The sequence below is a fragment of the Bos mutus genome, chromosome 22 (genome assembly GCF_027580195.1).
Source record: "Bos mutus isolate GX-2022 chromosome 22, NWIPB_WYAK_1.1, whole genome shotgun sequence".
In the NCBI taxonomy this organism is placed as follows: Eukaryota; Metazoa; Chordata; class Mammalia; order Artiodactyla; family Bovidae; genus Bos; species Bos mutus.
The window spans coordinates 19015762-19040433 of record NC_091638.1 but is presented as its reverse complement, the minus strand read 5'-3'; the positions used below and the strand labels follow the sequence as shown (position 1 = coordinate 19040433).

Genomic DNA, 24672 nt, shown 5'->3' with positions numbered 1-24672 from the left:
TGTTTCCTCTAACAACTTTGGCCCTAAAGTGTGCTTCCCAGACCTGGACCATCCCCTGGGAGCTTGTTTAAAATTCAGACTCTCAAGCCCACCCCAGGCTGAGTAAATCAGAAATTGCATTTTAGCAAGGGTTTCAAGGGATTTGCTGGCACATTCAAGTTTGAGAAGCACAGTTCTAACACCCCAGGTCTTCCCTGCTTCAGGGCCTTTACACCTGCCCTGTGTCCTCACCTTTCAGGGTCACAATTTAAAAATCACCTTTTTTGCCTCTCTTGTCTTCTCTTTAAAGTAAATGCACCAGTGTTACTCTAGCACTTGCATTCCTACTGAAAACTTGCTGTTGTTCAGTTGCTAAGTCATGTCCAGCTCTTTGCGACCCTATGGCCTGCAGCAGACCAGGCTTCCCTGTCCCTCACCAACTCTTGGAGTTTGCCCTAGTTCATTTTCCACTGAATCGGTGTTTCCTTCCAATCATCTCATCCTCTGCCACCCTCTTCTTCTTTTGCCTTTTGTCTTTCCCAGCATCAGGGTCTTTTCCAATGAGTTGGCTCTTCACATCAGGTGGCCAAACTATTGGAGCTTCAGCATCATTGACTAAACCAATCAATCCTAAGGAAAATCAACCCTGAATACTCATTGGAAGGACTGATGCTGAAGCTGAACACTTGTTACAATATACATTTTATTAATTTGTTGTATTGTTGCTTCAGCTGTCCCAACAATTCTAATTCAATTCCTTGAGGTCAGAAGTCTTAACCAACCTGTTTATAAGCCGTCTCCTAATGAATATCACTTGGTGTATTGGGTGGGCAGTGAACAGTTGTTGACTCAAAATGAGTAAACTGATAGTCCACGATTTGGTACCCACCTGCATCTCTAACATTATCTTCTTTATTCCTTTCTTGCTCTCAACTTAAACTACCTATAGCCCCTCATCCTCATCCCCATCACTGAATCAAGTGCCTTCTTGGATTTCCTTAAGCTGCTCACTCTTCCTGAATGATTTTCCCCATCTACTCCCACTAAAGGACACTTAGTCATCCTCAGAGACTCTGCTCCAATATTCTAGAAAAGACAGCTTAGGGATCATTTGGGTCACAATTGTATTTTGAATTATACTGAAGTTTAGTGAGTTTGCATGCATTTTCTACTATGACACCAAGATCCTCTAGGGGGAAATGGAATCGTTGTTTGTCATATCTGTATTATCACTGCTTAATGTAGTGCATGAGACACAGGAATGGCTCAGTAAATGGCCTTTGAATCATGAGCCAGGAGAAATATAAGAGGATGTGAGAAGGATAATAGAAAGAAAGCCCATCTGTGTCAACTTCAAAATCCTGGCATAGAAGGAAGAGAATAGTCCCTGTGGTCTCATGTGGACTTTTCTTGATGAAAAAGTACTTTTCATCTCCCTCATCTTCTAGCAGTCCTGGAAATAGAAGCTGAATCAAGTAAACACTTCATTTGTCTCACTTTCCAAAGAAAACTTAACTTCTCAATGTAAAAATAAGCCAATAGGCTGTCTTAGACCATTCAAGCTATTAGAACCCAATGCCATAGGCTTTGTGACTTACTATAAAATAAATGGATTTCACACAGTTCTGAAGGCTCAAATGTCCAAAATCAAGACCCCAGCAGATTTGGTGTCTGGTGAAGCCTGCTACTTGGTTCATGGATGTCTGTATTCTCCCTCTTTCCTAACTGATACAGGGACTCTCTGGGGTCCCTTTCTAAGGGTATGAATCCTATTCATGAGGGCTCCACTCTTACAACCTAATCACCTCCTAACAGCACCCCCCACCCCCAACACAGACATTCAGTCCATAGTATGTGCTGTTGGTAGAAGCCACTTATGTCTTAGCTCGTGGACTAATAAGTGTATGAGACAGTAGACTCAATTTCTGAAATAGCCTAATGTTGTTGGTATACCTGTGGATATAGACATCAACACACATACATCTCAAGAGCTTTCTGCAGAACTGCTTAGGGCATGGAACGAATTCAGGAACAGTATGTGACTACTTACTTAGATGCAGTATGAAGGGTAGCAAAGAATCACCCACCCAAATATGTCACATCCACCACATCTTCTGAGCTGGCAACTGAGCATAAGAGTCTGACTATTTGTGTTGTTTCCTTAGATTAACATGGAGGTGTCAAACAGATGACTGTTCAGCTCTTCATTGGACAGTATGTGCCCTGAAACAAAACTTGTGGGCTTATACTCAGTCTTTAGGGAGTGGTACCCAGGTCTCTGTAGTACAGAGGTAGTCTTTTTAGTTTGACTTCACTTGGTGTTCACCTGGAGACATATTTGGCTTAGTCTTGATGAACTGAGTAGGGGAGAGGACATGCCAGTGAGTAAGGGTTTCGTGAACCTATGGAGACGTTATGCAAGAGAAATCTGAAAGCCATGTGAAATGAGATCTTCTTTGTCTTATAATGAAGATCTGAAAGGCAATGCTAGAATCCCAATCAACATATTACTTAACCAGTGTCACTGTTTCCTACAGTCTTACTGGAGGGGTGCAGATTCTGCAGTGTGTGGAGATAATAAATGTTACAAGAGAGGACTAAATTATTTGGTCTGGACTCCAGTGAATTAGAAAGCACTGTCTTAAATCAAAGCATGTTCTCTCCTTAATAGCATTACTTCTCAGGGTCTTTAATAAACTAATATGCATTCTGGCTCCCCTGACATTGTGATATTGAACCGTGTGGTTTTCTATGTTCAAAAGATAATGTTTCAGTGCTCGTATTCATCAGAATGAAATACAGGAAAATGGTGCTAAATAATCTGTATAAAAACAGTTTCTATCCTCTAGTTCAGAAAATGGAACCAAGAGATTCAGAGGCTTGGGGCGGGGGGGAAGAAACTAGAAAGGAGGGAAAAGGAAAAAAAGAAAACAGGAAATCAAATGCTCTTCCTGTCTCCGTGGGTAAACTTAACTGATCAGCATGCTTCCCCACTTACCTGGCAGAGAGCATGACTCAGCCCAGGTGAGTGGGTGAAAAGCAATTTGCAAGTTGTCTGGAGTGTGAAAACCTATGATGAGTGGCTGAGCTGGATAGAAAAGAAGATTTAGTAGCAGGAGTAGGAGGACTTCTTTTGTTCTCGCATGTATAGTTTGTCATATTTAAGCAAGTCAGAGTTGGAAGGCTCAAAAAAAAAGGAAGAATAAGGAGCATTCAATGCAATAAAAGGAGGCATCCTCTCCTAAGGATTTATACCTTTATGTCTTTCTTGGAATAGAATTTGCCCAAGTTCCATTCCACCTTTCAGGCTCTATAGGAGATTTCAAAAAATGCATAGTAGCCCTATTATCCCAGTGGAAGTAGAAGAGGTAGAATAGTATAGATAAAATGCCAAGAGATTTCAAAAGAAAGTAAGGACATCAGAGAAGGACATCATCAGGACATCAGAGAGGACATCAGCTTACAGGCATCAGAGAAGATTTGGGTTATTTGAATGGTTGCAGAATTAGGGGAAAAACATGACAGATAAAACGATGCATATAAACTAAATAATGCCAATAGGGGAGCCATGGGGTCTTGAAGAGAAGCACAAACATAACCCTTTACTAGAAGGAAAATGGATGTTGTGGGCTGGAGACTGATGAGGCTGGAGGAAAGGGTTAGGGGTTTGCTCTGCAGTAACTTGAAGGCTAAAATGAGGCATCTGCACTGTCTCAGAGAGTAATTAAGAGAACACGATAATGTAACTTTAATAGAGCAGCATTTAAGGACAAGAGGAAAGGGGTTTATGGAAATAAATTGGAACAACTTATGCTATTTTTTCAGGGGAGCAAGGTGGAAAGGGTGTCAAAGATGACAGTGTAGTCACTAATAATAATTGCGGTAGATGTAACTCATTCAGCTTTTTACTTTGGCCCATACTGTGTGCTTATATATTACTTTTCTCATTAATTCTGAAGCCAAATCCAATACCAAATTAATTCTAAAATACAGTTTTGGATGAAGTATAAAAGAATAGATTTATTGATTTGCCAGGTAAAAGGGACAGAGTGGGCTAGTACCCTCAAAACTGTGTGTCCTAACGGGGGTGAGGGGAATGGCATGAGGAATTTTGTAGTCAAAGGGCAGGGTTGTTGATAAAAATTAAGGTGCCTAAAGGGCCTGAATACCTTCAATCAGGAAATCTTCTGGCTTCAGATGATGATGCATGAACTGGAACTTTCTCTGGAATGAATGGAGTTTCATCAAGTAGTCAACACTTTCCATTTGGTGGAGGTTTTAGTTCTGAGGACTTCCCTGGTGGCTCAGATGGTAAAGCATCTGTCTACAATGCGGGAGACCTGGGTTCAATCCCTGGGTCGGGAAGATTCCCTGGAGAAGGAAATGGCAACCCACTCCAGTACTCTTGCCTAGAAAATCCCATGGACAGAGGAGCCTGGTGTCCATGGGGTCACAGAGTCAGACACGAACTGAGCAGCTTCACATTCACATTCACGTTTAGTTCTGCAGAAGAGCTCAAGAGATTGTTAGGTGTATCCCTTGAGGAGAAACCAGGATGCTGTCCTAGTGAGTGAGTGAAGTCGCTCAGTCGTGTCCGACTCTTTGCGACCCCCATGGACTGTAGCCTGCCAGGCTCCTCCATCCATGGGATTCTCCAGACAAGAATACTGGAGTGGGTTGCCATTTCCTTCTCCAGGAGAGCTTCCCGACCCAGGGATTGAGCCCAGGTCTCCTGCATTGTAGTCAGATGTTTTACCATGTTTTGCCACCAGGGAAGTCATTATGCTATTCTTTGCTCCCATATCTCTGCAACCTGTCCCTTCCCTATTTATAATCTGAATCTGCCCTTTGGATTTCAGGGAAGGGGACACAGAAAGGCTTTTCTTTCCAGGAGCCCCATAGAGTCATCCTCAGTTTCAACTCTAGGAGGTAGTTCATGGGGTCACAAAGAGTTGGACAGGACCGTGTGACTGAAGAATAGTTCAGTTCAGTTGCTGAGTGGTGTCTGACTCTTTGTGACACCATGGACTGCAGCATGCCAGGCCTCCCTGTCCATCACCATCTCCCAGAACTTACTCAAACTCATATCCATCAAGTCGGTGATGCCATCCAACCATCTCATCCTCTGTTGTCCCCTTCTCCTGCCTTCAATCTTTCCCAGCATTAGAGCCTTTCCAATGAGTCAGTTCTTCACATCAGGTGGCCAAAGTATCGGAGCTTCAGCTTCAGCATCAGTCCTTCCAATGAATATTCAGGACTGATTTCCTTTAGGATGGACTGGTTGGATCTCCTTGCAGTCTAAGGGACTCTTAAGAGTCTTCTGCAACACCTCATTTCAAAAGCATCAATTATTCTGCACTCAGCTTTCTTTATAGTCCAACTCTCACATCCATACATGACTACTGGAAAAACCATAGCCTTGACTAGACGGATCTTTGTTGGCAAAGTAATGCCTCTACTTTTTAATATGCTGTCTAGGTTGGTTATAACTTCTTCCAGGGAGCAAGTGTCTTAATTCCATGGCTTCAGTCACCATCTGCAGTGATTTTGGAGCCCAAAAAGATAGTCTCTCACTGTTTCCCCATCTATTTGCCATTAAGTGATGAGACCAGATGCCATGGTCTTAGTTTTCTGAATGTTGAGCTTTAAGCCAGCTTTTTCACTCCCCTCTTTCACTTTCATCAAGAGGCTCTTTCGTTCTTCTTCACTTTCTGCCATAAGGGTGGTGTCATCTGCATATTTCTCCTGGCAATCTTAATTCCAGCCTGTACTTCATCCAGTCCAACATTTCTTATGATGTACTCTGCATATAAGTTAAATAAGCAAGGTAACAATATACAGCCTTGACTGAAGAACAAGAACAAATCATAACTGTGTTTCACAGATAAAAAAAATAAGGTTCAGAAAGTTCGAATGGCTTGACCAGTGTCACTCTGCTAGGATTTGAACCCATGTCTGTTGGAGTCCAAGGCATGTGTGGTAAGATTTGGAAAATGAGAAGGAAGGCAATACTTACAGGCTCTGAAATGCCATTATTACATTAATTGCTGATACTATGTGACTGTAAGAATAAAAGCTCAAGAGAGAGGCGAGGCCTGACAGTGGCCATCTTGAAGTTTTTGCCTAGATTAAGTTGATCATTGAAACCAAAATATCATAGCCATAACACTCCAGTAAAAATAATAATTATTTAGAAAGCTACTCAGGCACTTGCCTTGCACATGTTATCTCTTTTATAACAAATGTCTCAGTCATAACAAATAAGGTTGGGCAATGGATGCTCCAAGTTGTTGACTTGCCTTTGGTCACAGTGTCTGGAGAGACGAAGCCTGCCTTTGAACCCAGGAAAGGCTGACTTCGTAGCTCCTGTTCTTTCTATTTTGAGCTGTAGCAAAGTTTACCAGAGGAGAATGTACAGAGAACAGTCAGCTACCTATTGAAACCCAGTTGTGTCCTTGTATGCAGACTGTTGTTTGTTTTTTTTTCGCTCTCCATGGTGTATTAATTATGTTCCACTACCTAGCAACTCGGTTCTCCAGATTTAATTCCCTTTCTTCCCTCAAAATGCCAAGGACATTTCAAGTGTAAACGTACACTCTATAGATGTGTGTGTATTAAATGAACAAAAAATAGATGAGACTCACATAAGTCCTTATGGATCCTTTCATCAAGTCTAATTACAATAAAAGTGCATAAAACTGCAATTTTGGCTGGGGAAAAATCCCTTCTAGAGGAGGGGTCAATCTTTTCTCTCACCTCTTTCACCTGCCAGGGCCCTTGAGTCCACTCTCAGATACTGAGCATCCATCACTGAATAAATGGACAGAAGGTCTGACCTCATGGAGTTTACAGAGGAGTTGGGGGACAGACTTTAATGAGTCGCAGATTTGCATAATTACAAATGGTGCTAGAGTCTTTGAAGAGGGATCCACGAGGGGTTATAAAAGGAGGAATTAACCCAGTGGGGTGAGTGTCCTGAGCAAGAGCTGAGTGGGTCGAGGAGTTGCTGAACATCCCGTGACAGCAGAAGGCGCTCTGTGGGACAAGATGCTTCCTGGGACTCACGTAGCCAGCCAGGAGAAGCCACCTACTGTGTGTCCCTGACAGACAACACTCGCTAACAGGTCTAAGAGCAAGAAGAAGTCACTGAGGAATAAACAAAAAGATGACCTGGTCAGATCTCCACTTAAATCCGTCTAGCTGTAGTCAGAGGATGGGATTAGAAAATGCCAGCAGGAAAGGGAGGCCAAGAAACCCCACAGAATACTTTTGCAGAGGAGGTGTGATAACAAAGGCAAGAAAAGAGAATTCACTTCTCGAAAGTGTTCATTTTTGACTCCTTTGGTCCTGACCCAGGAAGCTTACTTACTATACAGTTTGTTGGATAAACTAATTAATGTACATGATGACAAGAGATAAATCCAGCACAGGTTGTTGATCACTTGGATATGGGAGGGGGAGTAAAGGAAGGGAAGAGGTCTAGGGTGACACCACTCCTGATTTATGGACTGATAAAGCTGCCATGTGCTAGGGCTTTGTTCTTCTCTTTTCATTTCCTCTGAGTCAGCCAGAGTTTTCTGCAAAAGACCAGATAGTAAATAAGTTGGGTTTTACAGGCCTTGCATTCACAGCTCCTCCATTCTCATTGTAGCGTACAGTCAGCCATAGATAATATGTAAATGAACAGTGTAGTGAGGGGGGTCCGATAGAACTACTCATGAAAATAGATGGTGAGCAGGATTTGGCTCACTGGGGCCATAGCTGGCCAGTCCCTGGTGAAGATCATAAGTTCAGTTTTGACCAAGCTTGCTTGAGGTATTTTTGAGGCATATATGTGAATATGTTTATGTTATACATTATCCTAAAGTCTATGCTTTAAAAAAAATAAACTACTTTCAGTTGTTTTTAATAAATAAAGCACGATTAAATGCCTAATGTTTATTGGTAAGCATCATTTAGAGAACTGTGTCCCCGGAGAGGGATTAAATAAGAAATGATTTGTGGTTAGCATGTAAATTATAAGGAAATGGCTCCTCTCCTGGCAGTATTGTTTCCAAAAGAGATAGCTGACCAGTGTCAGCTCAGTGTGGCCATCTGAGTGTATGGTATTTTTGAAGCATGTCAACATTGTGAAAAATTGGAGGTTCCACAGAAAGCTGATTCTTCTGGGGAAAAGATAAATAAAAGGAAGTTCTCAAGCCAAGTCAAGTCAACCCTTTGTAATTAGAGGGATAGAAAGGTTTGATGAAGAAAGAGAAATCTACAGTTACTGTAGGGATAAACTGTTCAGTCAGTCTGGGAGCTTTTAATTATGCAAATGTAACAAGAACTACCCCATTTTCCATTGTGTTTAAGGAAAATGCAGGCATTGAAACAGTAAATGCAGATCATTTAGGCAGAATTGTTATGAAATCTGTTCTTGATGTGTAATTTAATATATATATTTATATGGACATATAATTTGATTTGTGTTCCTTTAGCCTTTGTTTTTTGGAGCAAGAATTATTTCTTACTCCCACCCACATCGTTTGTTTATGTGCTGGGCCTCTGTAGGCATTTTCTGTTATTTGGCCAGTAACATTATGAAACATAAGTCTGGAGACCTTTCTGAACTGTGGAAATTTGTAATTCCACTACAGCTCCATACTTTCCCATTAAATCATAAAAAGAGCATAACTGTACATTTTAGGTGACCTTCTCAGACTTTCATTAAAAGTGCATTAAAAGAGCGAGTGCATCGTAAGGTCAAGAATAGAAGCCTGCGGTCACTAGGTTCTCTAAACAACACAAATATTTTCTTCCAAACCCCAGCCCTTCAGAGAGTATAGTTCATCAGTTCCCAAACTTGTCTACATATTATCAAAGGAGCTTTTAAACACAATGCTGCCCCAAGAAGATCCCCAAGTGATTCGTATGTACAAGCAAGCTTGGGAACAACATCAGAAAAAAATGTCTCAGTAACAATACAGAACTATCTACATCTCAGAGCTCAAGGGACTTGATAGTGAGATGAAGCTCTGAGTCCCTCTGTGGATGGCCAGTGACTACTGTAGTTAAAAGCCAATCTTTTACATACTCTTCTATGTATTAATCTTTTATGTACAGTTTTATGAAGCAGGTGTACAGTACTTTCTTCCTTGAGTACATTAAAAATGATGAATTGTACAAGTAATTACACATTTTGAATACGTAGTATCCGAATTAAGTGTGTTTATAGCAGTCCTGAAATTCTGTTTTATAGTCCAGTCGTGCTGCCTAAGGTTTAACAATCAGGACTGAGTCTCAAAAAATAAAAATAAAAAAAAAGGCATAGACATGCTACAAAACTCCTTGTGAAGCCGTTCCCCCTTACCCACTCCACACTGGAACCTAAAGCTGGTTCTTTTCTAGTGTTAAGTGTTCCACATTCCTGTGCATTTTTCCTGAAAAGATTTTTCCATAAATTAGCCAGGACAAATATATTTTAATGAACAAATGGAGTTTTAATAGAAAGCTCTTTTTTAAATTAGCTCATTCTGTTACGGTTTTAATAAGCAAAAATAATATTGCAGGGAATTGTGCAATAAAAGCACCAGCCAGCCTGCTCTACAGAGCATGCGCTGGAAAGATGCACATGGAATTTCACAGAAGAAGATATCTCTGGAGTGACACAATTTTCTTTCAAAGAGAAGACGTCTGTATGGGGAAAGGAACAGATCTCTTCTAGATAAAAATGGATGCACTGAACAGTGTTTATAAAAATCCTCTCAGTTTGATTCCTGCATTTGGCAGTAAGACAGAAACTCATTGGGTTTTATTTTAAAATTCCAGTGATTATAAGGTTTCTGCACCCCCTATGGAGTATAGAGCCAGACCTTTTTTTCTTTGCCAGCACATGTGCTAAGAAACTTCAGCTGACAGGTGCTTTTTCATTGTCTCTGTATGAGCCAGAAGCAGCGGGATCACAGCTGATTTTCTGAGTCCAGGTCTTCCCCACCCTCTTTTCTGAGTGCTTTCAGGAGACAAAACCAAGTGTTTCTGATTTCGTGTAATTCACAAGTTTGCTTTTCTTCTGGAACTCTCTACTAATCATGCAAGAGCTTGAATTGTTGGCTAACTGTCCACTAGTCTCAGGCCTTCACATACCAGATGCAGAAATAAGAAAGAGTGTATTAGAGTGTTTGACTGTAAGCAGTGGGGTACCCATGAGGTGTTGGTTAACCAAGGGAAGTTTATCATTTCATGTTTACAATTCAGGGTTGGGTGGTACCAGTATTGGTTCATGTGGTTGACATCATGATGTCACTGTTAAAAAATGATTAAAGAAGACAATTTAGGTGGTACCAGCACACTTTACTTAACACTTTGTGGACAGTCTTCTTTCAGAGAACTGAAAAATGGGTGGAAAGCAGAAAGCTCCTATAGGATAAAAAATGAAGAACAAGGAAAAGACATATAAAAATTATCTGATTAGCCCACATAGTCTTTTTGGGGTGAGAAGCTCCTGAATTCACTTAGTCTTTGAAGATTGGCTAATGGCTAAGTGGACATACTGCATTCCTGGCTGAATGAAGCTTGTTTATAGGAATGTGAAAGTTGTGTAAGTGTTGGCTTACTAACATGACACCCCATAGAGGAGTGGCTCCATGTTGACCCTAGAAAGTTATTTCAACCCCATCAAAGATACAAATTCCATTTTGGTTTCTTTTACTAGCCTCAGCATGTTGGCTTTATTCCTTCAGTTTGTGTCTTTGTGGTGGCAAAACGGCTGCTTCAGCTCCATGTTTCACATCTGTGCACATCAAAGACTGATGACACCATGTCAATTCTTTGTGTCTCTTCTTTAAAGAGTAAAGAACACTTTGCTTGGATACCACAAAAGACTTATTTTTGCTTTCATTAGCCATAATTGCCTAATTTTCTCTTTATTAAACTTTTGATTTGCTTACTTATAAAAATCTATGTGCCACCCATGGTGCTAATTAATGGTACTAGCTCTACAGCAAGCTCTCTTGCCAAGAACTGAGATCTCAGCAGGCCTTCTCCGTGAGCCAGCTACTGAGCTGATCCGGTCTCCATTAACCATAAACTTTGGGTGCCCAGGAAGGAGATGCATCCTTATCAGGGAATTTAGAACTGTCTTCTACAGAAGATAATGGTGACCATCCTAACATTTTTTCTAGTCTTTGCAAACCTGAAACAAATAGACTGATATACATTGTTCCAGCAAAGATGGGTTTATTTGAACAAGGGAATTATAATTTGAAATCTGAAACTATGGCAAGCCACATGCAAGATCCCTCACAGCAAGGGAAGGAGAATACTTTTATGGTGGGGAAAAGGAAGTTGGAGGGCAAAGGGTCCCTCAGCTCTTCATTGGCTGAGTCCTTGCCAGGGAAGAGAAGTCTTCCTCCTTTTGAATTCATCTGTGGGCACAGGGCTTGGAATCCTCCCTTTTTGGTCACCTGACACTCTTTGAGATTTCTATTTTCTTTTTTTTTTCTCATCTTTCTGCAATTTTATTTTGCTTTCTGGCTAACTGAAACACAGTTTTGTTGCATAGTTCAGAGCAAACTTCAAATTTGCATTCTTTCTAGCCTTTTGACAAAGTCAATTGACATTATAGTCGAGTATTTGTCAAAGGATGAGATGGCTGGATGGCATCACCAGCTCAGTGGAGATGAGTTGAACAAACTCCAGGAAATAGTGAAGGATAGGGAAGCCTGGTGTGCTGCAGTCCATGGGGTTGCAAAGAGTTGGACATGACTGAGTGACTGAACAACAACAAATCCATAGCCCTAAATTATTATTCTCTTTTAAACAGGTGCCCATGACATTTGCAGCTGTTTATTCTTATTAAACAAGGCTCTGAATTTGTGTGGATAGGTAGAGATACAGACAAATCATGTGTATTGCTTTAACAAAATTCTCACTTACTGGAGTTCTTAAAGGTTAGTCAGTCCATTTATGGAACATAGATTATATTTTCAATAATGATTCTTGTTGTCAAAGCAAGTAAATTAGACTTTTGTTCATTTGGAGCAAGAGGCAACTTTGCTGCTTTAATATATACAATTAAATTGAGTGGAGATCTACTTTAAATGAAAATTGAAAACAAATTAAGTAATCAGTCAATGTAATGTTTGTGGTTATAGCTTTTGTATATATTTGGTTAAGTCTGAGGGAAGAAAATCTGTTCAACTTTGCTGACCATTTTGTTTGAAAGGAGGAGGGGGTTGCAAGTTGGCAACACTTGAAATTGGCTTTAAAATATTACATATAATGATAATTTGTTTTTATATTTGAGCCCTACATCTGTTCCATAGATCAAGTTTAATCATATGACATTTTAGTTTCCACTCATGTTGGAATCAGGCCATCTCAAGCTTAGCTAATGAAATTTATTTGTAAGTTTTTTGTTGTTGTTGTTAATATTTCTTACTGATCATGAGTAGGGCCTTTTACTTTGACATTTGGAAACATTTGTATTAATAATAGCAATTTTTTTAGGCTCCCACTTCTTGAAATTGGACATTTATAAAGTTAATGCATGTCTCATTCTCTCTTATTACAAATTATTTCCTTAATTTTATGATTTTGGGACAGCTGCCAGTGACTTACTGGCTCAAAAATGATGATGTTGAGAAAGAAATGATTACATTTTAAATTTAGTTAGATTTATTAATGCTGGCTTGGGCTTTGTGTTCATGCAAATGAGTTCATAGAAGTCATCCGAAGATTCTTGGGTCTCTGATTAAAGTTTAAATTCAACCACTAGGTTATATTTTATAAAGTTTAATCTTTGAACCATTCTTTTTTTCCAGAGTTAACTACATTTGATTTGGATGTTAAATGTAGTTCTCATTCAAGTTTTGATGGAAATATCACACCCTGCTATACACTGCATCCTGTTTTAACACAGCAATGGAATTTCACTGTGCAATAAATTAGTAACCCCTCCCTTATCTCTTAAAAGTAGGCATTTTTTTAAAAAGTCTCAGACTTTCCAGTATCTTTCTAATCTATATTTTAGTTCAAATATCATAAAAATTTAATTAACTAGATATGGGGATTATCAGCCAAATTTTTTCATTGGAATTTATTCTGTATTTTTCTCTTTTAAGTGAATCTTTTTTGCAGATTACAGATACTGAAGTTATTAGTTGGTATATTCTTCAAGACCCTTCAGTTCAGTTCAGTCACATCCAACTCTTTGCGACCCCATGGATGGCAGCATGCCAGGCTTCCCTGTCCCTCACCAACTCCTGGAGTCAGGACGTTTGGTGATAAGTAATATAAATGCAATTTAAAGTATTTAAGCATCACAGAATTTCCTGGCTCACATAATGACACAATGTATGGAAAACCTGCTTCAGGCACAGCTATATCCAGGAACCTAAGCAAGCTCATGGATAGAGAGTCCTCTTCAACTCTCTGCTCTGTTTTCCTTTACATTGGCTTCCTTCTCTGACAAATGCCTTTCTTCTTGTAGCCATGCACACCACATCCATATATCCTGGAAACTGCAAGTCCAGCAAAAGCAAAGATTTTTGTCCTATGTAATCTCTGTAAAAGTAACAAAGTTAAATTCTGCATCATGCCATAATGACCCCATTCCTGATGCAGTCTCTGTGACTGGGAGGTTGGAACATGTCAGTGTTTACAAGGTGTGACAGAGAATCTCTAGATACACCATCTGAGATTTTGTTAGAAATACATACTCTCCAGCCCCCTCCTAGTCCCAGTGAATCAGAAAATCTGAGAGTGGGGCTCAGCATCAGTTCAGTTCAGTCACTCAGTTGTGTCCAACTTTTTGTGACCTCATGAATTGCAGCACACCAGGTCTTCCTGTCCATCACCAACTCCTGGAATTCACCTAAACTCTCAGTGATGCCATCCAGCCATCTCATCCTCTGTCGTCCCCTTCTCCTCCTGCCCCCAATCCCTCCCAGCATCAGAGTCTTTTCCAATGAGTCAATTCTTTGCATGAGGTGGCCAAAGTATTGGAGTTTCAGCTTTAGCATCATTCCTTCCAAAGAAATTCCAGGGCTGATCTCCTTCAGAATGGACTGGTTGGATCTCCTTGCAGTCCAAGGGACTCTCAAGAGTCTTCTCCAACACCACAGTTCAAAAGCATCGATTCTTCGACACTCAGCTTTCTTCACAGTCCAACTCTCACATCCATACATGACCACTTGAAAAACCATAGCCTTGACTGGACAGACCTTTGTTGGCAAAGTAGTGTCTCTGCTTTTGAATATGCTGTCTAGGTTGGTCATAACTTTCCTTCCAAGGAGTAAGCGTCTTTTAATTTCAGTCACCATCTGCAGTGATTTTGGGGCCCCAAAAATAAAGTCTGACACTGTTTCCACTATTTCCCCATCTATTTCCCATGAAGTAATGGGGCCAGATGCCATGATCTTCGTTTTCTGAATGTTGAGCTTTAAGCCAACTTTTTCACTCTCCTCTTTCACTTTCATCAAGAGGCTCTTTAGTTCTTCTTTGCTTTCTGCCATAAGGGTGGTGTCATCTGCATATCTGAGGTTATTGATATTTCTCCTGGCAGTCTTGATTCCAGTTTGTGTTTCGTCCAGCCCTGCATTTCTCATGATGTACTCTGCATAGAAGTTAAATAAGCAGGGTGACAATATACAGCCTTGACGTACTCCTTTTCCTATTTGGAACCAGTCTGTTGTTCCATGTCCAGTTCTAACTGTTGCTTCCTGACCTGCATACAGGTTTCTCAAGAGGCAGGTCAGGCGGTCTGGTATTCCCATCTCTTTCAGAATTTTCCAGAGTTTATTGTGATCCACACAGTCAAGGGCTTTGGCATAGCCAATAAAGCAGAAATAGATGTTTTTCTGGAACTCTCTTGCTTTTTTCATGATCCAGCAGATGTTGGCAATTTGATCTCTGGTTCCTCTGCCTTTTCTAAAACCAGCTTGAACATCAGGAAGTTCACGGTTTACAATTTGCTGAAGCCTGGCTTGGAGAATTTTGAGCATTACTTTGCAAGCATGTGAGATGAGTGCAATTGTGCAGTAGTTTGAGCATTCTTTGGCATTGCCTTTTCTTTGGGATTGGAATGAAAACTGACCTTTTCCAGTCCTGTGGCCACTGCTGAGTTTTCCAAATTTGCTGGCATATTGAGTGCAGCAGACTCAGCATACTGGGTTGTAAAAACCCCTCCAGGTAATTGTCAAAGAACCTCCCAATATCTCGCAGGAAGCACGTGGTGGGGATGAAATTCAGAGGACTGATATCAGGAAAATAAAAATAATAGATGCTGTGCTGGAAAAGATGAGATGTCATCCCAGCGATAAAGCTCTTATTTGTATCTAATGCCTTTACTTCTCAGAAGACTTTTAATTATGAATTCCCCTCCAGAAAGCCAGTATTCTAATTAAGTAAGCATACTTTCATCTTCCTCTAGGATATAGTGTTTCAGTTTAAATTTCATCTTCAAATAGGTACATGGCTAATCTTTAGAGGTTTCCAGACTGTATTATTTTCTTATCAAATGCTTCCAGAGCTACAATTAAAACTTTTGATAATGAACCTTATCACTCCTCTGTGAGAAATAGAATAGGTTCATTCAGTTCGAAACTTCTCAATGAAATGGCAGTGATGCTTACAGAATTTTAGAAAAAGTGGCCAGCTCTGACATATCTTCCAAAAGAACTGAAAAACACTTTTTTTTTTTAAAGCATCTAATCAGAGAAATGAGTGTAGCATTTCATATTAAAGATTTTTAACTTAACTTGGGACATTTGCACTTCTTGTCCAGGAGACGGCAGTAGAGAGCGTGTCAGTAATCACTGAATAATTTTAAGAATCTTCTGAGTACTTGTTGAAAATAAAGCTCCAAAGGCTCCTTTTCAGGATATTCTTATTTTGGGGTTCTAGGTGGGAACATGAAATTTGTACTTCTGAAAGCTACCCCAGGGATTCTTATAATCAGGCATGTTCGGCACACTCTGTAGTAGTTAGGAGGATTTCCCTGGTGGCTCAGATGGTAAAGCGTCTGCCTGCAATGCGAGAGACCCAGGTTCGATCCCTGGGTCGGGAAGAATAAGGATGCTGCAGTGAATGGTGTGGGTCGAATCTTGGTTGTAGCTTCTACCAGCTGGGGTTAGTTAGTTTACCTCGCCAGGTCTCACATGTTGCTGTAATTACTGTTTGTTTTTTCCTCTTAACTAACCTACCTGTTTCACCCTCTTATTTCTTGCTACAGATAGAGGACATGCAGTGGGGTAAAGGAGTCCGGGAGATCCCCGCCTCTGTGTGTACGATGCCCTGCAAGCCTGGGCAAAGAAAGAAGACACAGAAGGGAACTCCTTGCTGCTGGACCTGTGAGCCCTGTGACGGCTACCAGTACCAGTTTGATGAGATGACGTGCCAGCATTGCCCCTACGACCAGCGGCCCAATGAAAACCGAACTGGCTGCCAGGATATCCCCATCATCAAACTGGAATGGCACTCGCCTTGGGCTGTCATCCCCGTCTTTCTTGCCATGTTGGGAATCATCGCCACCATATTCGTCATGGCCACTTTCATCCGCTACAATGACACTCCCATCGTTCGGGCGTCTGGGCGGGAACTGAGCTACGTTCTGTTGACGGGCATCTTTCTCTGCTACATCATCACCTTCCTGATGATAGCCAAACCCGACGTGGCAGTGTGTTCTTTCCGGAGAGTTTTCTTGGGCTTGGGTATGTGCATTAGTTACGCAGCCCTCTTGACCAAAACCAATCGGATTTACCGCATATTTGAACAGGGCAAGAAATCAGTGACAGCCCCCAGACTCATAAGCCCAACGTCACAGCTGGCGATCACTTCCAGTTTAATATCAGTTCAGCTTCTCGGCGTTTTCATATGGTTCGGTGTTGACCCACCTAATATCATCATAGACTATGATGAACATAAGACGATGAACCCCGAGCAGGCCCGGGGGGTTCTCAAGTGTGACATTACGGACCTACAGATCATCTGCTCCTTGGGATATAGCATCCTTCTGATGGTCACGTGCACTGTGTATGCCATCAAGACTCGGGGTGTCCCAGAGAACTTTAATGAAGCCAAGCCCATCGGATTCACCATGTACACGACATGTATAGTTTGGCTTGCCTTCATTCCAATTTTTTTTGGCACCGCTCAATCAGCAGAAAAGGTAAGTGAAAACGCACACCACACCACACGTTTCAAAGACGTGTTTCTTTTTGTAAATATTGAAACCAGATTGAATGTATAGAGCGAGAGGTTTTAGAATGTAGAATGATATTCCCAAGCCTAGGCAAATCCTAAATTAGTACAGATGGATGCTGCAGAAGTCTAAAACCTGCGTTGAGCTGAGCTACATTCATTCCACTGGAAACCAACCAAAGGTAAGCCTTTTCAAGTTAACTTATTAGAGTGATTCAGTGTAGCAAGAGATTATCCAGCATAAAATAATCTGTCTCAACTAAGCCTTCGTATTCATTCATTACCCACTCCCTCTTCTTTCATACCTATTTCCTCAGGATAAGAGAGGAGGGCATAGTCCATTATTCCCAAGGATGAGGGTGATCGTTGCCAGCTCTCTTTCTTCGTAGCAGCTGTGTAGGCACTCCTTGTGGATTAGGTCATGTATGTGAGCTATACAACATGTATATCTACATGGATCTCTAAATTGGTGGATATAGGAGAACTTTGATGTTGATTCTACTCTAGGCTCCTAACAGCTGGATGTATATTAATTGTTTCAAATGATGGAGTTAATGTAGCTGGATTAGCTATATTCAGCCACAAAAGTTCAAAGTTTTCAAAATGATTGGGCTTTACTATGTTGGTCCAAGGTATGTTCAGTATACATGCTCCCATCATATAGTTACATGTTTTATAGGAGTCGGTAAGTTTAGCAGTTGTAATATGTTGAATCTTAATGCAATCAGTGTGTGTCTATCTGGAGATGTGAATGTGGGCAAATCATGCAGTGCTACAGTGTTGATTCTGAATGTGATTTATATATATCTGAGTTCTGTGCTTACCCGTGTATGGTTGTGGGTATATGCAAATTGGGCAGTCCTAACAGGTTGATCTTAATGAGCTGTCTTGTCCGTTCCTCACTGAAGTTGGCTCTGATTGGCTGGTACGGCTGAAACCAGAACTGGGACTAAGCCCTCACTGGATGCTCTAGAGAGAAAGTGCAAGTGTAGCTTGATGAGAGGTCAGCACATCAAATGTGGAGCCTGATTCCATGCTACTTTGGAGAAGTCTGTTAAACATTGAAGGACTTAGTGCCCTAAATGGGGAAAACAAGGACTGAAGTCGAAATGGCTACAAATTTACATATCCTTGCTTCTCAAATTAGTTGAATCTGACTGCTTACATTGTTACTTCTGTTCTCTGTATAATCATAGAAGGGATTAGTGGACTTTGGCTAGTTTTCCAACTGAAAATATGTCTTTCCCCTAAATGGTTTGATTCAGCAGCTAGAAGTTGGGGCTGTCTTTAAAATGAAAATGAAACCACATAGTATTCTAAAACCAAGGACTGTGAATGGTTCCAGATTACGGTTTGAGTCATAAAAGGAAGTCCTTAGAGTAAGTTCTTCTAAAATATATGCTCAAGGAGCATAGTATGTGTCAGAAATGTGTTTCAAATTCATAACACATGTGTACTGTGAAATCAATTGAATATCATTTCATTACTTTATCTATCCTTGGGCCAGAGGAATAGTGCCATGCCAGTTGGAGTAGTGAAATGCAGTGTATGCCAGTAAGTTGATAACCATGGACATGTTCATGGGGAATGATGTGCAGCATCAAAGTCTATGGACGTGATAAGTATTACCCATGCAACAGGTTAAAAACATGAAATCTTTTTCTTGGAAATTTATGCTTGAGAAATGTGAAAGGCAGGCATCATTGCAATTGTTCTATAGATGAGCCTTGTTTTAATGAATATTTGGCAATATAGGTCTCTACCATTTCATTTATTATTTCTGGTCATGATTTTTAATCTTGTCAGTTAACATCAGGGATATAATTTACCCACTTAAAAACTTGAGAAGTATAAAAGTTTTCAGGATTTGAATTCACTGATTCTAAGTGTTCTAGAAGACATTGCATTGGGAGAACAGGATTACAGGAATAATTAAGCTGTCTTTAAGCAATATGCTCTGTACACCAGGGTTTAGAAGGCATATATTTCTATTAGTGTATTCTCAATGGATTATAATGTTTTACATTGTTGATTCACACAGTTAAAGGTACTCAATTGCCAAATGGAAACAGTGAATTTTGTATGAAAATGTGCATGCCTTTGTGGTAGGCATATGGCTAGAGAAGCATGAGTGATCAATTAAAAATATTTTTCTTCTGTAAATGAAACCATGAAATTTGAGTTGTGGAAGGCAGCAAATTGCAAAATGCAAAAAGATATCACACTGAAGGCGTTATTGCCAACCTAAAACATACAAAATCACAGTCCTTCCATTTTTGTTTAGATTTAAGAGTTGAAGTATTTCAAATGGAAGAATTCCATTGTTATAAGACACACAAAAAAAGGCAGATTAAGCAATGAGCTCAGTAATAACTGTTTACTCTTTCAGGAAATTGAATTTGTTTTGATTAACGATATCTTTGTGAAACTTCTCATCAGTTGAGTTCATTAGCACAGCATAAAGTACGAGTACGTACATTAGCACAATATGAGAAGTATTGTCTTGCAAAACATCAACCCTCATGAATTTGATTTTTGCTTTTGTTAAGGAGGGCACAGAATATGACCATTGTCTTCTCTTTTCCTTGCTAACCTTGTGACGTCTAGAATGAGGATCTTGTGACATGGTCAGGGATGGAAGAGGGAAACTCTAGCCATAAAATAACGTTTCCTTATCTAAGGATTAAATTTATGTGTCTGAAATGATTCAAGGAAACACTGTAAATGGTAGAACAATAGCACAGCAAGAGCTAGCTTGTCTAGAGAAGTGCTCTGATATCCTGTTGTTGCACACTGGCACAATCTGTGAGAGCAGTCTCACAGATTCACGGAAAACAGGCGTGGCTTGTGGGCATATCTTTACAAAAACTTGTGTGTGCACCCAGGGACGGATACAGGTTACCCTGCCCAAATCTGGGAAACCCTATAGATGGTGTGTTTATCTGGGGTTTTTAGCCAGTTGTCTGGAGAACTTTCTAGGTAAGCCAATATTTCGTTTCTTACACATGGTCAAGAAGACAAGTTTTGTACCCATTGGCTCTACAAAGGCAATAAGAGAGTCCCTTGGATTGCAAGGAGATCCAGTCAGTCCATCCTAAAGGAAATAAGTCCTGAGTGTTCATTGGAAGTACTGATGGTGAAGCTGAAACTCCAATACTTTGGCCACCTGATGCGAAGAACTGACTCATTTGAAAAGACCCTGATGCTGGGAAAGATTGAGGGCAGGAGGAGAAGGGGACGACAGAGGATGAGATGGTTGGATGGCATCACTGACTCAATGGACATGGGTTTGGGTAAGCTCTGGTGATAGAAAGGGAGGCCTGGCGTGCTGCGGTTCATGGGGTTGCAAAGAGTCAGACACGACTGAGTGACTGAACTGAACTGAACAAAGACACTCTCTAAATATGTCCTGATTTCTAATTTAAGCACCTTTTGGAATAAATTAATTATCATGCCAAAGAAATGAGGGATCCATCAAAGAACCAAAAGGTCAGAAAGATACTATCCATGGTCAGAGACAAAGTATAGAGTCAGAAGGTCTGAGTAAAGCATCAACGTCATAGTTTGGACTGGAGCTCTTAAAAGCTAGGCCCAAGGCACTGGCTCTGAACCAGAGATAACAAGAGAGCAGGCAGGGAGATGTGTTCCCCAGGAGTATTTCCTGAAGGACTAGGACTACACACCAGACCTTCTGATTTTTCATTGATAGCAGATAACACCCCAGAATCTGAACAAAAAGCAAGACCAGCCCAGGATCAGAAATATTAGGCAGGGAGGTAATCATCCCCTAATCCATGCCCAAGGCAGACATCACTAATCAATCATGGCATGCTTCCCCTGAAACCCTGGAGTGGGGTTTAAAATCTTAAGGTCTTAAAATCCTTATCGTTACAGTGTTTAGGCAACCACTACCAATGCATCTGAACTAGAAGGAACTTGACATCCATATGCTATTTCTGACTTAGTGTTGGGTTCCAACGAATGACTGCCGATACCTCTTCCCATCGAGCTGTTTGTTGTTACTGTGCTAAAGACATTGAACAGTTTTCATTAAGATTAATCTGATTAAAGGCAAAGAATAGTCAGGGAAATGGGATGTGCTTTAATTAGTCTTCCTTTTGTCTCTGATCATACATCTCTTTTTTTTTTTAATTGCCTAGTGCCATGCAGGAAGGAAAAGACCTAGTTCTCTTGGAAAGTAATATATTACTTTATGCTTCAACGCTATTTGAATTGATTAAAAATTTCTTCTGGTTTTCCAGCAATTGAAAGAACTATTATGAAATACCTAGTATGTCCCTAGTGCTCTGTGAAGGTCTCTGATGCAGATGTAAAGACGACACCATCCTTGTAGGATGGGAACGGGAAGCTAGTGGTCCACACAGGCCTCTAAAAAACATCAACTTGTATAGGATAAACTATAGTTGTCACACAAAAAGTACAAGATGGACACACAGAGAAAGGGACCTCCAGTTAAGTGTCAGGAAAAATGCAATAAAGAACCAGAAGTTAACAAGCAGAGGAAGTGCTAAGACAATCCAGTAAGAAATTATATCCAGTGTGAATAAATAAAAGGAAGCTGCTTTAAACATATGGTCTGTGGAGGGAGGAATTAAGACTGCATTTAGGATATTTTGACTTTGCAAACCTGAGAGGGTGTAATAATAAAATTTAATTAAAACCTCATCATATGGGCAAAGTTTGACACAATGTGAACACCATGTTTCCTTCTCATATCAAGCTTTTGGCAAGAATCACATCTTTTGGGTGGGCCAAGTGAATTTTAAATACTATAGCGTGTAAACTGAAACTCCCAGTGTTCTTTCTTAGGATGAAATACTCCCTTACGCATATGTTGACTTAGGCATGGTCTTCCCTGTGATGTGGGGCTTCCCCGGTGGCTCAGATGGTAAAAAATCTGCCTGCAATACAAGAGACCTGCATTCGATCCCTGACTCTGGAAAATCCCCTGAAGAAGGGAATAGCAACCCACTCTGGTATTCTTGCCTGGAGAATTCCATGGACAGAGGAGCCTGGTGGGCTACAGTCCATTGAGTTGCAAAGAGTCAGACATGAATGACTGAGTGACTAACACTTGTTCCCTGTGATGCAACCCTCACCTTCTTCTCCGGTTTTGGGGGCCTAAACTCTGAAACAGATAATGATGAAGTGGAAGATTAACAAATCCAAACTGTGAAGGGCTGTGTTTGGACCTTGTCCTTAGAGCTATGGAGATCCATCAAAAGTTTCCAAGTGTGGGAGGAATGTCAGCATAGGATATCTTGGAAAGTGAATCCCAGCAATAGTACTGGAGGATGAACCAAGGTGAGGCGACTAGGTGACTAGTTAAGTAGCTATTGTCATACATGGATAAAAAGATGGCATTGGCTTGAAGGAAGCCTGAGGGACTAGAAAAGACAGCAGGTCTAAAAGCTGTTTTGAATGGTTTGAACGTTAAAAGAATATGTAAATAGGCTTTACTTTATCTTTCTTTTTGTGTTATTCTGCTTTATTGTTGAAATAAGAGATATGGACTTTTTTGTGTATGTAGGTTTTTGCAAATAACATTGCCCACTTTTAGTCTTTTCAAATAGTAACTAAGTAAGGAAACAAAGGGCTCTTACCATCCAGCCCTCTAGAGACAATCATTGTCAACAGCCTGATGGCTCTACCTCTATATGTATGAGTACACTCCCCCACCCACACACACACATTTTAAAATAAAAGTTATTATTTTCCCTTCTGAAATGCTCACTAAGAACTTCACCTCACATCCAAAGATAGTGGAGGGAACTATCCTAGGCAACAGACGATGCTGAGGCCCTCTCTTCATCCACCCACACTGTGATGGGCATGGATATTCATGGTAGAGATGTTACTTCTGCCCTTTAGTCTTGTCCATTCAAATCTTTATCAAAAGCCTGTGAAACCATCTCTTCTCTGCTTCCTACTGTGACCTTGGTGGTAGCTGAGCTTCTCTCCTAACAGTCCTCTGAAGCCGGCTGTTTGCACATCTGATAGTACCAACAGCATGAGATAGGACAGTCCTCCTGTCTCCCTTCATGATGCATCAGCTAATTTCAAGAGCAGAAAGCTAGGACAGTTGGTGTCTTCACCATCTTCGTCCTTTCCTTTAACCAGAAAAGGTCATTTGACAGGTAAAACCCAAGATCCTGCGTAAAACTGAACTGAGCTAGAACTAATAAAGAAATAACTTAGTACATTAAAACAAAGGCCCCAATCGTTAAAGGTTTGAACACAGTGTCCAAACCTTGTTTTACTCAAGAAAAACATCTCTGCTAAAAAGATGACTCAGCAAGAGTCTTGAATCTGCTCCTCCCCACAGTATGCTCCCTGGAGCCCAGTTTCCCCATTAGAAGTCTTTCATTTTGAGACCTCAGCCACTGAAATACTTGGTAACAGAGACCAAGGCCTCACTGTTATAACTAGGATAAGGAGAATCAGACAAATCTCTGTTCTTAGGCAAGTCTAAAAGTGTCACAGACCACTCATCATTATGAAGTAATGTGAGAGAGTGTAACGGGGAACTCTTCTCAAAGCACAACTCTTCTCAAAGCAACTCTTCCTACTCTTTTTCATTGGAAATCCCAACGAAGCATGGTCTACTCATGAGCAGTCAGAGGATTGCCAAATCCAGGCTTGGGGGCCTGAGGTCCCCGTACTGTAGATCATAATACTGGTCCCATTAGGGTTTCTTTCAGGTCCCAGTTGCCCTCTGGTCCTGAAAGACCATTCCTCCCTACTCAATCCTCCTGTGGGTCTCTGAATCTAATCATCACACATCTGGAGGTGTGTCATTTAACCTTTCTGATCCTAGGGTTTATCATCTGCACAATGGGTATAATTATTTCTGCTCCGAGGTTTGTTTAAGACCAAATGAGCAAAACATTCAAAAGGCTGAAGAGACCAGATACTAGTGAGGCTGTGGGGCAGGAACTCTCATACTCTGCTGGTGGGAGTGTCAACAATAGGATAATCACTTTGGAAAACAGTTTGGCGGGTTCTTAAAATGGAAAGCATGCACCAACCATACTCCTAGCCTTTTCTCCTGTCTTCACCCATGAGGCATGAATGAATAAGTACACAAGGGTGTGCAAGTGAATGTTTTTGTAGATTTATTTTTTATTGTTCAAAATTGAAGACAATCCAAGTAAACATCAGGAGGTGAATTGATAAGCAAATTACACTCTATAAGATAGAATACTACTCTTCAGTAAAAAGCATTGGGCAGTTGATACATCCAGCACCATGTACAAATCTGAAATAATTATTCCAAGCGAAAGAAGGCAGACTAAAAAGAGAATGCATATTCATGATCCCATTTATATCAACTTCTTTTTAATATACAAGTGAATCTATAGTAATAACAGATCAGTTGTGGGCTGCAGGTGAAGATGGTACTGAAGAATTACCAGAAGCAGGAGGAAGCTTGGAGGGTGATGTATGTATTCGTCTCTTGATTATGGTGATGGTTTAGTGTGTGTGTGTGTG

General features: G+C 40.6%; 1 protein-coding gene across 1 annotated transcript in view; it reads left to right on the top strand.

Moving 5' to 3' along the window:
- The window catches only part of GRM7 (glutamate metabotropic receptor 7), a 593261-nt gene that overhangs the window by 435216 nt on the left and 133373 nt on the right, over positions 1 to 24672 (top strand). Inside the window, exon 7 of the mRNA XM_070360052.1 lies at positions 16193 to 17128. Coding sequence (XP_070216153.1) covers positions 16193 to 17128 — 936 coding nt within the window. The remainder of the gene's footprint in view (positions 1 to 16192; positions 17129 to 24672) is intronic.